Below are 14360 nucleotides of genomic sequence, written 5' to 3'. Positions count from 1 at the left end.
TTGTGGGGGTTCGTAGAGCGAAACGGAAAACAGCATCTTGTTCGTGAGGGTCTCTCCTTTCTACAGTGGGGTCATAATAGTTTGTTACCCAAACGGTTCAGATGCTACAGACAAACATTGGCATATCAGCATTATCGACTTCAGACAAGTCTCGTTGGGGCTTTATGGGGTGGTCAAAGAACAAAACGTAGAACACCATCGTGTTCAAGAGAGTCTCCCCTTTCTATAGAGTGGTCAGATTAGTTCAGATGCTACAGACGTTTTCGTGAGAATACCTATTTTCGGGATGTCTACTGGTTGGACAAACAACGCCGTAGCTCTGCCACTTTCCACCGCAGATGTGGAAGGACGACATCGGAGGATGCAGTGGATTGAGATGCAGCCCATGTAAACAGACAGATATCTCTATTTTTTAACTGATGGATTTAGATTCAATAGACTCTAGGGTTTTTTAAAGCCCACTCAGGAAATAGAGCAGACAGACCACAAATAACAAGACATTCTAAACAATACTGGGGCATAAACAAAACAAAGCTCCTAAGAGTTTAGATACATTTTGAGGAGATGTTAAATGTACTGATATTGTGCCAGTGGAATACTTTTTTATTTTATTAAATCTTTCCATGTATTACTCAATGCGAGAGGAGTTCTGGTCAGACATATACCACATTAAAATGGTCTGTATTTATTTGGTCATTTTAAATCCCAAATCTCACTACCTACTGAGATTACGTCTGTGAAATAATACACTTTTTAATTTAACATCATTTAGCTTTCAATGCAATCTGGTTCCCAGGGGGTCAGGAGGTCTGGGAAAACATGGAAATTGTCTACATTTGACACAGCTATTCAGTATGCTTTAGGATTTTTATATTCAGAAAATACGTTTTCAAATATTTTTGGGGTCCCGCAGCTCACCTGATCTTCTTCTCACTGCCTGAGGTCAGGTGACTGTTAACGAAGCCAAAGGAAGTACCGTTGAACATAAAGGAAACACCCACTGCTCCCTTATTTCCTGGAAAAACAAAAATAAATGGACGGATGTATCTTTGATCAAAGGGCCCGTTTCCCGGACACAGATAGATAGTTAGTCCTGGACTAAAAAGCAATTTCAAAGAGTATTCTGCATTGAGCAAGCTTTTTAATCCAGGACTAGCTATAATCTATGTCTGGGAAAACAGTGAGTTGATGGGACTGCAGTGAGTTGATGGGACTGCAGTGAGTTGATGGAACTGCAGTGAGTTGATGGAACTGCAGTGAGTTGATGGAACTGCAGTGAGTTGATGGAACTGCAGTGAGTTGATGGAACTGCAGTGAGTTGATGGGACTGCAGTGAGTTGATGGGACTGCAGTGAGTTGATGGGACTGCAGTGAGTTGATGGGACTGCAGTGAGTTGATGGAACTGCAGTGAGTTGATGGGACTGCAGTGAGTTGATGGAACTGCAGTGAGTTGATGGAACTGCAGTGAGCTGATGGGACTGCAGTGAGTTGATGGAACTGCAGTGAGTTGATGGGACTGCAGTGAGTTGATGGGACTGCAGTGAGTTGATGGGACTGCAGTGAGTTGATGGAACTGCAGTGAGTTGATGGGACTGCAGTGAGTTGATGGGACTGCAGTGAGTTGATGGAACTGCAGTGAGTTGATGGGACTGCAGTGAGTTGATGGAACTGCAGTGAGTTGATGGGACTGCAGTGAGTTGATGGGACTGCAGTGAGTTGATGGAACTGCAGTGAGTTGATGGGACTGCAGTGAGTTGATGGGACTGCAGTGAGTTCATGGAACTGCAGTGAGTTGATGGGACTGCAGTGAGTTGATGGGACTGCAGTGAGTTGATGGGACTGCAGTGAGTTGATGGGACTGCAGTGAGTTGATGGGACTTACCCAAAGCGTTGGCGATCCCTGTCTTGACGCTGTCTGAGAAGATGTGTGAGATTCTGTTCTCGTGCTCAGGCTTGGCTAGCACAACAATCCGGATGTTCCATAGGGTCTGGGTGGCTATCTGAACAAAATGAAAACACATAATAATGATACCTTGACCATTTCTTATGGTCGACTCTATTACCATCTGACAAACTGTATTTAAACAGGCCACTGTCATTTGTAATGTAACCCAACCTCAAACCAGTGTAGGAATAAGGAGATACAAGCAACTGTCCTTTAACGGTGGGTTTCCTGGACTCAGATTAAGCCTTGTCCTACAGTGAAAAGCTTGCTCCATGGAGAATCTCTATTGAAAGTGCTCTTTAGTTCAGGTCCAGGCTTCATATACTGTATGTCTGGGAAACTGGCCCTGAGTGTTGAGACTGAGACACTGGCTCTGAGTGTTGAGACTGAGACACTGGCTTTGAGTGTTGAGACTGAGACACTGGCTCTGAGTGTTGAGACTGAGACACTGGCTTTGAGTGTTGAGACTGAGACACTGGCTCTGAGTGTTGAGACTGAGACACTGGCTCTGAGTGTTGAGACTGAGACACTGGCTCTGAGTGTTGAGACTGAGACACTGGCCCTATCTCAAATCCTCTTCCCTCGATTCCTCAAATCCTATCTCTTGCCTCCTAAACCGTACTGGAGGAGAAGATCCAAGGTATATCCTTATATCCTGCCTGTTTGGCCCTGTCCGGGGGTATCATCGGATGTCTCCTGACCCCTCCTGTCTCAGCCTCCAGTATTTATGCTGCAGTAGTTTGTGTCGGGGGGCTAGGGTCAGTCTGTTATATCTGGAGTATTTCTCCTGTCTTATCCGGTGTCCTGTGTGAATTTAAGTATGCTCTCTCTAATTCTCTCTTTCTCTTTCTTTATTTCTCTCTCTCGGAGGACCTGAGCCCTAGGACCATGCCTCAGGACTACCTGACATGATGACTCCTTGCTGTCCCCAGTCCACCTGGCCGTGCTGCTGCTCCAGTTTCAACTGTTCTGCCTGCGGCTATGGAACCCTGACCTGTTCACCGGACGTGCTACCTGTCCCAGACCTGCTGTTTTCAACTCTCTAGAGACAGCAGGAACGGTAGAGATACTCTCAATGATCGGCTATGAAAAGCCAACTGACATTTACTCCTGAGGTGCTGACCTGTTGCACCCTCTACAACCACTGTGATTATTATTATTTGACCATGCTGGTCATTTATGAACATTTGAACATCTTGGCCATGTTCTGTTATAATCTCCACCCGGCACAGCCAGAAGAGGACTGGCCACCCCTCATAGCCTGGTTCCTCTCTAGGTTTCTTCCTAGGTTCTGGCCTTTCTAGGGGAGTTTTTCCTAGCCACCGTGCTTCTACACCTGCATTACTTGCTGTTTGGGGTTTTAAGCTGGGTTTCTGTACAGCACTTTGAGATATCAGCTGATGTAAGAAGGGCTATATAAATAAATGTGAAGGTCCCTCCCCTCAGGCCTTCTTCTCCAATTGGTGCAAGGAATCATGAAAATAACTAATTGAGATAGTAACTGACTTGTTTGAAGCTGATGTTGGTGGTTCCTCTCAAGGCACTCTTCAGTGTGTCTATCCACTCCTTCTCCCCCAGGGGATCTTCCTGAGTCCCGATCACATAGATGTCGTGAGGAATGTGATCGGCCGTGTCGTCCCTGGTCTTGCCCTGACCCTTACACTGGAACCACGATGCTATGTTATGGGGGGGACTGGCGTTCCCTTTGGGAGAGATAATGATAAATCAGTCAATCAATCAATCTCTTTTTTATTTCAATTAGGAAATGTGTAGCTAGTTGTTGAATCATTCAGCAAAACAATTATCCACTGAGCTAAAAAACAACAATATCGATATTGATCAATGGACGATTCCATCCCAGCGTGGCCCCAAAAATATTTTTGGTATCCGAGATTGTTCTGGCAATTCTCACATAAGAAATTTAATTGTGAGGAAGGATGTTTGACATGATTTTTACATTTGTTTCACACAAAAAAAGACCCTATGATCTGTGAAGCGTAATTGATACGGACAACATCTTAAGAGTCATTATACTCCTTATGGTGTTCTCTATCCCATAGAGCCTAGCGGGGAGAGGATGCCCGTTGTCACAGTTCCAAGACCAGTCCTAAGTGTCCGACTAATCCTACGTCAATGACGTGGGTGAATCTCAAAACTGAACTTGGATCGGCGTTAACTAGCAACGATATCCTTCGCCACCGTCGTCTTACGACAGATATCTGGAACCAGTCATGACGATTCAACAAAACAATAAAACAATCAATCATTTCCAAGTTTCTTTACAGCACATTTCTTAGTTACATGATTGTATAACTAGCAAATGAGTTTTGAAATTGAGGGTGCAGTAATGAGGAAGTTTGGCAATGAGGACGAAAACTAGCATAGTTCAGCTAGCCAGCTAGTTTAGCCAAGGAAAACCGGGGGAAACGAGCTCGGGCCTGGTGGTTCTGCGCCCATGCAGGAGACATAATGTCGTTTTTATGCCCTGACTTCAGGAGTTGGTGGCGAAAAGTTTGATTTAACAATTCAGAGACTGAAACGAATACATCCGATGATTTATATTTAAGGACAACGAATCGATATAAAGTACAATCCCGAGATCAGCTGTAAAACAAATCTTCAAATGATGTTTGAGTGAACCCTGAAAATAGAAAATGAATGGTGATGTCGCTTCCGGACACAATAGACTCCTCCTCCTTACCATTCTATAGGGTCTTACAGGAAGCATGTAGCTTCAAATGACTAGTTTCATCTTGATTTTTTTTTTAAAAACGGTTTGTAATACAAATCTAAAAGTATATTAAATATCTTCCCTCCCAAAAACCTTTTCGGGCCACGCTGGTGTGTAATCACTCCAATAGAGTATTTATTAGAAACCAACTATAACACTATGTAAAATGTATTATGTATTCCAGGTAAATGTAGACATTGAAGGCAGCCATTTTACCCATATTCCAGGTGCCAACGAACACAGTGATCATATCTGGCTCAGGCTTGTCTGAGTGTTTGTTCTTCATCTGTTGAAGGAGTTGACAGAACCCCTCTCTTTTCTGGTGACACACAGACAGACGTCAGAGGGACAACATACAGTTAACATGAAAACATAGCTCGACACCAAATAACTTTGGAGGTCTTTACCTTTGTGTCGTCGAAGACAAACTCTTTCCTCAGAGTCTTCTCCTTCTCTGTTTCCACCATGATCACCAGCTTGGCAACCTTCTGGGATTTCACGAGCTGTAAAACTTGACATGACATAGATTAGACCCATATCAACTGGTGTCTTTGATTGTCTCCCAAATGACACTACTAAGTAGAATGCTATATAGGGAATTAGATGCCATTTGGGACGAAGACTTAGATACAATACAGAATGTAAAATTTTAAATTAAATTCTCTGGGATTTTATCATGAATAGAGTACTGACTTTTATTGTGAACAAAGTATTTGTCTTCTGGTCCGTCTTTAGATTTCTTGAAGTAGATCTTCCCAGTTTCCACATCCACCTTGAGGAACATCTTGGTTGTGAGACCAAGCAACTCTGATTTGACCTGCAAAGAAGACCACGACCTCACATGTTCACAAAAGGAACCTGTCCTTGTACAATTAAACCGTGCAAAGATAATTTGAAGAGATTTGTTCCAAAACGTTATATCCACAAATTTTTGCACATTTTTGTGTATTTAAAAAAAAATCTGAAATAATTCCTATTGGTACCTTCATGTGTAAAATATGACTGTTCCCACATGTTTAATTCATATATTTTATGTGTATTAAAATGGGGTTGTTCGTATCCTGTGATATGGTTGTGTCGTCTAGCTATCTTCAGATGAGTGCACTAACTGTAAGTCGCTCTGGATAAGAGAATCTGCTGAAAATACTAAATGTTAATGCTCATGTTAAATGTAAATACTTTACATACAGTTCTCATATTACTGTATTGATTAATTTTCATTTTTAAACAAGAAGTTCTAAGTATGATTTAGTTGCTATTGTCAGCCTGCATTACAACGGTTGGCCTTCAACTTGATACTCAATGAGAGGGGGAAGAGCTAGCCTGGAGCTAGCCTGGAACTAGCCTGGAGCTAGCCTGGAGCTAGCCTGGAGCTAGCCTGGAACTAGCCTGGAGCTAGCCTGGAGCTAGCCTGGAGCTAGCCTGGAGCTAGCCTGGAACTAGCCTGGAGCTAGCCTGGAGCTAGCCTGGAACTAGCCTGGAGCTAGCCTGGAACTAGCCTGGAGCTAGCCTGGAACTAGCCTGGAGCTAGCCTGGAACTAGCCTGGAGCTAGCCTGGAGCTAGCCTGGAACTAGCCTGGAGCTAGCCTGGAGCTAGCCTGGAGCTAGCCTGGAACTAGCCTGGAGCTAGCCTGGAGCTAGCCTGGAGCTAGCTACGCATGTTATGTAGAGTGTCAATGATATGATTTCCTTGGCTTCACATAGATATTAATGGTGTCACATGGTCGATGCCTTTGTCCATTCAAATACACTCATTGAGTTTACCCCAATGATAACTGAGAGAAATCCCTTTGTTTCAGTCAAGTTTCTTTCTAAATCTTGCCTTTGATATGTCATAAAGTTCTGAAAATGCCTTTTGACTATTGTATATATATATATATATATATATATATATATATATATATATTTTATAGCTCACTTACTTCAAATGTAATAGGTGGTATTAGAGACCTTCTGTGGCCTCCGTCGTACCCAGCCCACTCGAACACGGCTGTTTTGGCCTGAAGAAAAAGGGAACTACAGTATATGAAAAGGAACACTACTTCCTCATGACTCTGTTTTTACCCTGGTCCGGGTAAGTCAAAATGTAACAGGAAAGACGTTGAGCGAGCATCTCAGAGGTCACCTACACCAGGGTTAGTTAGAGATCGATAGATATAGAAAATGAATGAGCTTTGTGCAAAAAAATAAATAACGTTTTTCATTTTAGAATATGATTTTCTTCCCAAATGACACCCTATTCCCTTATATATATATATATATATATATATAGTGTGTTACTTTTGGCCAGAGCCCTATGAACCCTATAGTAGTGCACTATATAGGGAATAGGGTGCCATTTGGGACAGGTCCTAGGGTTTAGACTCGTGTTAAAACATTACCTTCTCTTCTATGGAGTAGAGCAGCTTGGTCAGTTGTTCCAGCCTGAAGGACACAGACTGGTCAGAATCTGCGGACACCTAGAAATTAAAACAGAAACGTGATCTGAATTAAGACTCTTAAAGAGACCAACTATTGGAAACATGATATTCTATTGATAGACAGAGTGTCTATTTCTGCAGAACAAACCAAGAAAAGGGCAGAGGTAGACTACACTACAGTAGATGAGAGATAGACTTCACTACAGTAGAATAGATGAGAGATAGACTACACTACAGTAGAATAGATGAGAGATAGACTACACTACAGTAGATGAGAGATAGACTTCACTACAGTAGAATATATGAGAGATAGACTACACTACAGTAGAATAGATGAGAGATAGACTACACTACAGTAGATGAGAGATAGACTTCACTACAGTAGAATAGATGAGAGATAGACTACACTACAGTAGAATAGATGAGAGATAGACTACACTACAGTAGATGAGAGATAGACTACACTACAGTAGAATAGATGAGAGATAGACTACACTACAGTAGAATAGATGAGAGATAGACTACACTACAGTAGAATAGATGAGAGATAGACTACACTACAGTAGAATAGAGCAGAGATAGACTACACTACAGTAGAATAGATGAGAGATAGACTACACTACAGTAGAATAGATGAGAGATAGACTACACTACAGTAGAATAGATGAGAGATAGACTACACTACAGTAGAATAGATGAGAGATAGACTACACTACAGTAGAATAGATGAGAGATAGACTACACTACAGTAGAATAGATGAGACGTAGACTACACTACAGTAGAATAGATGAGAGATAGACTACACTACAGTAGAATAGATGAGAGATAGACTACACTACAGTAGAATAGATGAGAGATAGACTACACTACAGTAGAATAGATGAGAGATAGACTACACTACAGTAGAATAGATGAGAGATAGACTACACTACAGTAGAATAGATGAGAGATAGACTACACTACAGTAGAATAGATGAGACGTAGACTACACTACAGTAGAATAGAGCAGAGATAGACTACACTACAGTAGAATAGATGAGAGATAGACTACACTACAGTAGAATAGATGAGAGATAGACTACACTACAGTAGAATAGATGAGAGATAGACTACACTACAGTAGAATAGATGAGAGATAGACTACACTACAGTAGAATAGATGAGAGATAGACTACACTACAGTAGAATAGATGAGAGATAGACTACACTACAGTAGAATAGATGAGAGATAGACTACACTACAGTAGAATAGATGAGAGATAGACTACACTACAGTAGAATAGAGCAGAGATAGACTACACTACAGTAGAATAGATGAGAGATAGACTACACTACAGTAGAATAGATGAGAGATAGACTACACTACAGTAGAATAGATGAGAGATAGACTACACTACAGTAGAATAGATGAGAGATAGACTACACTACAGTAGAATAGATGAGAGATAGACTACACTACAGTAGAATAGATGAGAGGTAGACTACACTACAGTAGAATAGATGAGAGATAGACTACACTACAGTAGAATAGATGAGAGATAGACTACACTACAGTAGAATAGATGAGAGATAGACTACACTACAGTAGAATAGATGAGAGATAGACTACACTACAGTAGAATAGATGAGAGATAGACTACACTACAGTAGAATAGATGAGAGATAGACTACACTACAGTAGAATAGATGAGAGGTAGACTACACTACAGTAGAATAGATGAGAGGTAGACTACACTACAGTAGAATAGATGAGAGATAGACTACACTACAGTAGAATAGAGCAGAGATAGACTACACTACAGTAGATGAGAGATAGACTACACTACAGTAGAATAGATGAGAGGTAGACTACACTACAGTAGAATAGATGAGAGGTAGACTACACTACAGTAGAATAGATGAGAGGTAGACTACACTACAGTAGAATAGATGAGAGATAGACTACACTACAGTAGAATAGAGCAGAGATAGACTACACTACAGTAGATGAGAGATAGACTACACTACAGTAGAATAGATGAGAGGTAGACTACACTACAGTAGAATAGATGAGAGGTAGACTACACTACAGTAGAATAGATGAGAGGTAGACTACACTACAGTAGAATAGATGAGAGATAGACTACACTACAGTAGAATAGATGAGAGGTAGACTACACTACAGTAGAATAGATGAGAGATAGACTACACTACAGTAGAATAGATGAGAGATAGACTACACTACAGTAGAATAGATGAGAGGTAGACTACACTACAGTAGATGAGAGGTAGACTACACTACAGTAGAATCGATGAGAGATAGACTACACTACAGTAGAATAGATGAGAGATAGACTACACTACAGTAGAATAGATGAGAGATAGACTACACTACAGTAGAATAGATGAGACGTAGACTACACTACAGTAGAATAGAGCAGAGATAGACTACACTACAGTAGAATAGATGAGAGATAGACTACACTACAGTAGAATAGATGAGAGATAGACTACACTACAGTAGAATAGATGAGAGATAGACTACACTACAGTAGAATAGATGAGAGGTAGACTACACTACAGTAGAATAGATGAGAGGTAGACTACACTACAGTAGAATAGATGAGAGATAGACTACACTACAGTAGAATAGAGCAGAGATAGACTACACTACAGTAGATGAGAGATAGACTACACTACAGTAGAATAGATGAGAGGTAGACTACACTACAGTAGAATAGATGAGAGGTAGACTACACTACAGTAGAATAGATGAGAGGTAGACTACACTACAGTAGAATAGATGAGAGATAGACTACACTACAGTAGAATAGATGAGAGGTAGACTACACTACAGTAGAATAGATGAGAGATAGACTACACTACAGTAGAATAGATGAGAGATAGACTACACTACAGTAGAATAGATGAGAGGTAGACTACACTACAGTAGATGAGAGGTAGACTACACTACAGTAGAATCGATGAGAGATAGACTACACTACAGTAGAATAGATGAGAGATAGACTACACTACAGTAGAATAGATGAGAGATAGACTACACTACAGTAGAATAGATGAGACGTAGACTACACTACAGTAGAATAGATGAGAGTAGACTACACTACAGTAGAATAGAGCAGAGATAGACTACACTACAGTAGAATAGATGAGAGATAGACTACACTACAGTAGAATAGATGAGAGATAGACTACACTACAGTAGAATAGATGAGAGGTAGACTACACTACAGTAGAATAGATGAGAGATAGACTACACTACAGTAGAATAGATGAGAGATAGACTACACTACAGTAGAATAGATGAGAGGTAGACTACACTACAGTAGAATAGATGAGAGATAGACTACACTACAGTAGAATAGATGAGAGATAGACTACACTACAGTAGAATAGATGAGAGATAGACTACACTACAGTAGAATAGATGAGAGATAGACTACACTACAGTAGAATAGATGAGAGATAGACTACACTACAGTAGAATAGATGAGAGGTAGACTACACTACAGTAGAATAGATGAGAGGTAGACTACACTACAGTAGAATAGATGAGAGATAGACTACACTACAGTAGAATAGAGCAGAGATAGACTACACTACAGTAGATGAGAGATAGACTACACTACAGTAGAATAGATGAGAGGTAGACTACACTACAGTAGAATAGATGAGAGGTAGACTACACTACAGTAGAATAGATGAGAGGTAGACTACACTACAGTAGAATAGATGAGAGATAGACTACACTACAGTAGAATAGATGAGAGGTAGACTACACTACAGTAGAATAGATGAGAGATAGACTACACTACAGTAGAATAGATGAGAGATAGACTACACTACAGTAGAATAGATGAGAGGTAGACTACACTACAGTAGATGAGAGGTAGACTACACTACAGTAGAATCGATGAGAGATAGACTACACTACAGTAGAATAGATGAGAGATAGACTACACTACAGTAGAATAGATGAGAGATAGACTACACTACAGTAGAATAGATGAGAGATAGACTACACTACAGTAGAATAGATGAGAGGTAGACTACACTACAGTAGAATAGATGAGAGATAGACTACACTACAGTAGAATAGAGCAGAGATAGACTACACTACAGTAGAATAGATGAGAGATAGACTACACTACAGTAGATGAGAGGTAGACTACACTACAGTAGAATAGATGAGACGTAGACTACACTACAGTAGAATAGATGAGAGATAGACTACACTACAGTAGAATAGATGAGAGATAGACTACACTACAGTAGAATAGAGCAGAGGTAGACTACACTACAGTAGAATAGATGAGAGATAGACTACACTACAGTAGAATAGATGAGAGATAGACTACACTACAGTAGAATAGATGAGAGGTAGACTACACTACAGTAGATGAGAGGTAGACTACACTACAGTAGAATAGATGAGAGGTAGACTACACTACAGTAGAATAGATGAGAGATAGACTACACTACAGTAGAATAGATGAGAGGTAGACTACACTACAGTAGAATAGATGAGAGATAGACTACACTACAGTAGAATAGATGAGAGGTAGACTACACTACAGTAGAATAGATGAGAGGTAGACTACACTACAGTAGAATAGATGAGAGATAGACTACACTACAGTAGAATAGAGCAGAGATAGACTACACTACAGTAGATGAGAGATAGACTACACTACAGTAGAATAGATGAGAGATAGACTACACTACAGTAGAATAGATGAGAGATAGACTACACTACAGTAGAATAGATGAGACGTAGACTACACTACAGTAGAATAGATGAGAGGTAGACTACACTACAGTAGAATAGATGAGAGATAGACTACACTACAGTAGAATAGATGAGAGGTAGACTACACTACAGTAGAATAGATGAGAGATAGACTACACTACAGTAGAATAGATGAGAGATAGACTACACTACAGTAGAATAGATGAGAGGTAGACTACACTACAGTAGATGAGAGGTAGACTACACTACAGTAGAATCGATGAGAGATAGACTACACTACAGTAGAATAGATGAGACGTAGACTACACTACAGTAGAATAGAGCAGAGATAGACTACACTACAGTAGAATAGATGAGAGATAGACTACACTACAGTAGAATAGATGAGAGATAGACTACACTACAGTATAATAGATGAGAGATAGACTACACTACAGTAGAATAGATGAGAGATAGACTACACTACAGTAGAATAGATGAGAGATAGACTACACTACAGTAGAATAGAGCAGAGATAGACTACACTACAGTAGAATAGATGAGAGGTAGACTAAACTACTGTAGAATAGATGAGAGATAGACTACACTACAGTAGAATAGATGAGAGATAGACTACACTACAGTAGAATAGATGAGACGTAGACTAAACTACTGTAGAATAGATGAGAGATAGACTACACTACAGTAGAATAGATGAGACGTAGACTAAACTACTGTAGAATAGATGAGAGGTAACCTGCAATCATGCAGTATCAATGTATCTACAATCAGGAGCCCTTTATGCCTCATTTAACAGAAAGACCCAGATCCTCTACAATACAGCTCATACCGACCCATTTCCTAATTGAATGTTAACGTTAAAACTGATTCCATCTCTAATGCAGTTCAAAACCGTCTCTTTACTGAACGTTGATGTTCAAATAATGTCTGATAAAAAGGTGCATATTGATAATGTCCACCTACCTGAGTCCTCAAGCGTCCGATCCCTGGGGACAGCTGCTGGTCCAGGATCCTCTGAAAGGCCTCCAGAGTGGGCAGGGAACGGGTAATCTCGCTGGTACAACAGAAGGAGCATAGCAATTGTTTAAATGCTATTTTACCAGGGTTTAGGAGTCAATTTCAATTCAGTTAACTACCCTAATTGGCTGAACGAATTAAATGGACCCCGAAACCGACTGAGATCTCACTGACGCACTACAGGAGCACAGAAATGTTCTTTCATTTCACAAGGGACAATTAAACACTGTTCATAGTGAAAGCCAAGTGATGTACATGTTACAGAAGCTGCTACTGTCCCGCCAGTACTGTACCTGTTCAGTTGTTTGCAGATTCCCATGGTGAGCTTCTTTAGATGGGGGAGGGTAGGATTCCCATTCTGGACTTGCTCAGCATCGAGAGAGACCGAGGTGTGGAAGTATTCCTCAATGGATTTCTGGTGTTCTTCTGGCAGGCTGGAAGATATGATTGAATTGAATTTATTTTTGGGTAACAGACACATATACAACAAACTGTACAATGTGGACCCAGAGGATATCACTTCAAAGTATTCATTAAAAAAAAAAACGCTTGTTTCCAAAGTGGTCCTCGAATTTACATATGCATCATCAGTCAGTGTAATTTGTTAGTTGGTATGTAACTTAAACATGGCCAGCTGGGTAACACAATACAACATGTCTTTAGTAACACAAGGGCAAATTTTAACTTCCTCTTACAGTCAAATTTTCATTTTGTCTCCTACTGACATTAATGCATGCTGAAGTGAAAACTTGATCTGAGAGGAAGTTAGTATTTGTCCCACAATACTGAAGACACTTGAGTAGTATCAGAACATAGATTAGTTGAATGTGAGCCTTCAGTACATACTTAGACATATCGATGTGTTGTAGTCTCTGTAGGTATGTGTCTACCAGGGAACTACAAGCCAGCTCTGACCCTCGGGAATCCCCTCCATGGGTTTCTATACTGCCATTGGCTGACGGTCCTCCTGAGAAGTTCCTGGGGGGCAGCTGAGGAGGGTATTTCACTGGCTCTGTTGATCCAACGACAGACAAACTGTTAAGACGTTATGTCCTGTGACAGCGAAAATACTTTGGACCTTAATGGATGTGTGAGACAGGCCCCTTGAGTTAAGCTTGAATATCCAGACTGCCTTGGCTTAGCTCAACTGTAGCAGAAACAGACAAGAGAGAATGTCTGTATCCTGAATGGCATCATACTCCTTACGTAGTGTATTACTATTGACCAGAGCCTTATGGGAACCCATATGGGCTCTGGTCTAAAGTAGTACACTATATAGGGAAGGGTACAATTTGAGATGCAAACCTAGCCTATTAACCCACCTGCTTCTTCCTCTGGCTCCTCCTCCTTCTGAACAGGGAACTGCAGGTGTGTGGCCAGACCCATGTTGGGACTGTAGTACGTCTCCACCAGGTCAGACAGCACAGAAAATAACTGGATAGGCACACCCTCAGAGGCCTGGAGACAGGCACAAAAGCAGTGATGTAAAGTAGTT

General features: G+C 40.7%; 1 protein-coding gene across 2 annotated transcripts in view; it reads right to left on the bottom strand.

The window, feature by feature from the left end:
• The window catches only part of LOC115158897 (phosphatidylinositol 3,4,5-trisphosphate 5-phosphatase 1), a 40068-nt gene that overhangs the window by 17877 nt on the left and 7831 nt on the right, over positions 1-14360 (bottom strand). For both annotated transcript variants that reach the window (XM_029708318.1, XM_029708317.1), the window contains exons 3-14: positions 14188-14323; positions 13712-13877; positions 13159-13299; positions 12812-12902; positions 7059-7136; positions 6600-6677; positions 5371-5494; positions 5085-5188; positions 4894-4996; positions 3453-3649; positions 1884-2001; positions 919-1015 (exon numbers count right to left, since the gene is read on the bottom strand). In XM_029708318.1, the coding sequence (XP_029564178.1) occupies positions 919-1015; positions 1884-2001; positions 3453-3649; positions 4894-4996; positions 5085-5188; positions 5371-5494; positions 6600-6677; positions 7059-7136; positions 12812-12902; positions 13159-13299; positions 13712-13877; positions 14188-14323 (1433 nt within the window). The remainder of the gene's footprint in view (positions 1-918; positions 1016-1883; positions 2002-3452; positions 3650-4893; positions 4997-5084; positions 5189-5370; positions 5495-6599; positions 6678-7058; positions 7137-12811; positions 12903-13158; positions 13300-13711; positions 13878-14187; positions 14324-14360) is intronic.

Source organism: Salmo trutta, chromosome 22 (assembly GCF_901001165.1).
Source record: "Salmo trutta chromosome 22, fSalTru1.1, whole genome shotgun sequence".
Taxonomy (NCBI): Eukaryota; Metazoa; Chordata; class Actinopteri; order Salmoniformes; family Salmonidae; genus Salmo; species Salmo trutta.
Note: the sequence above shows the minus strand (reverse complement) of the source record. Positions and strands in the feature narration are given on the sequence as shown.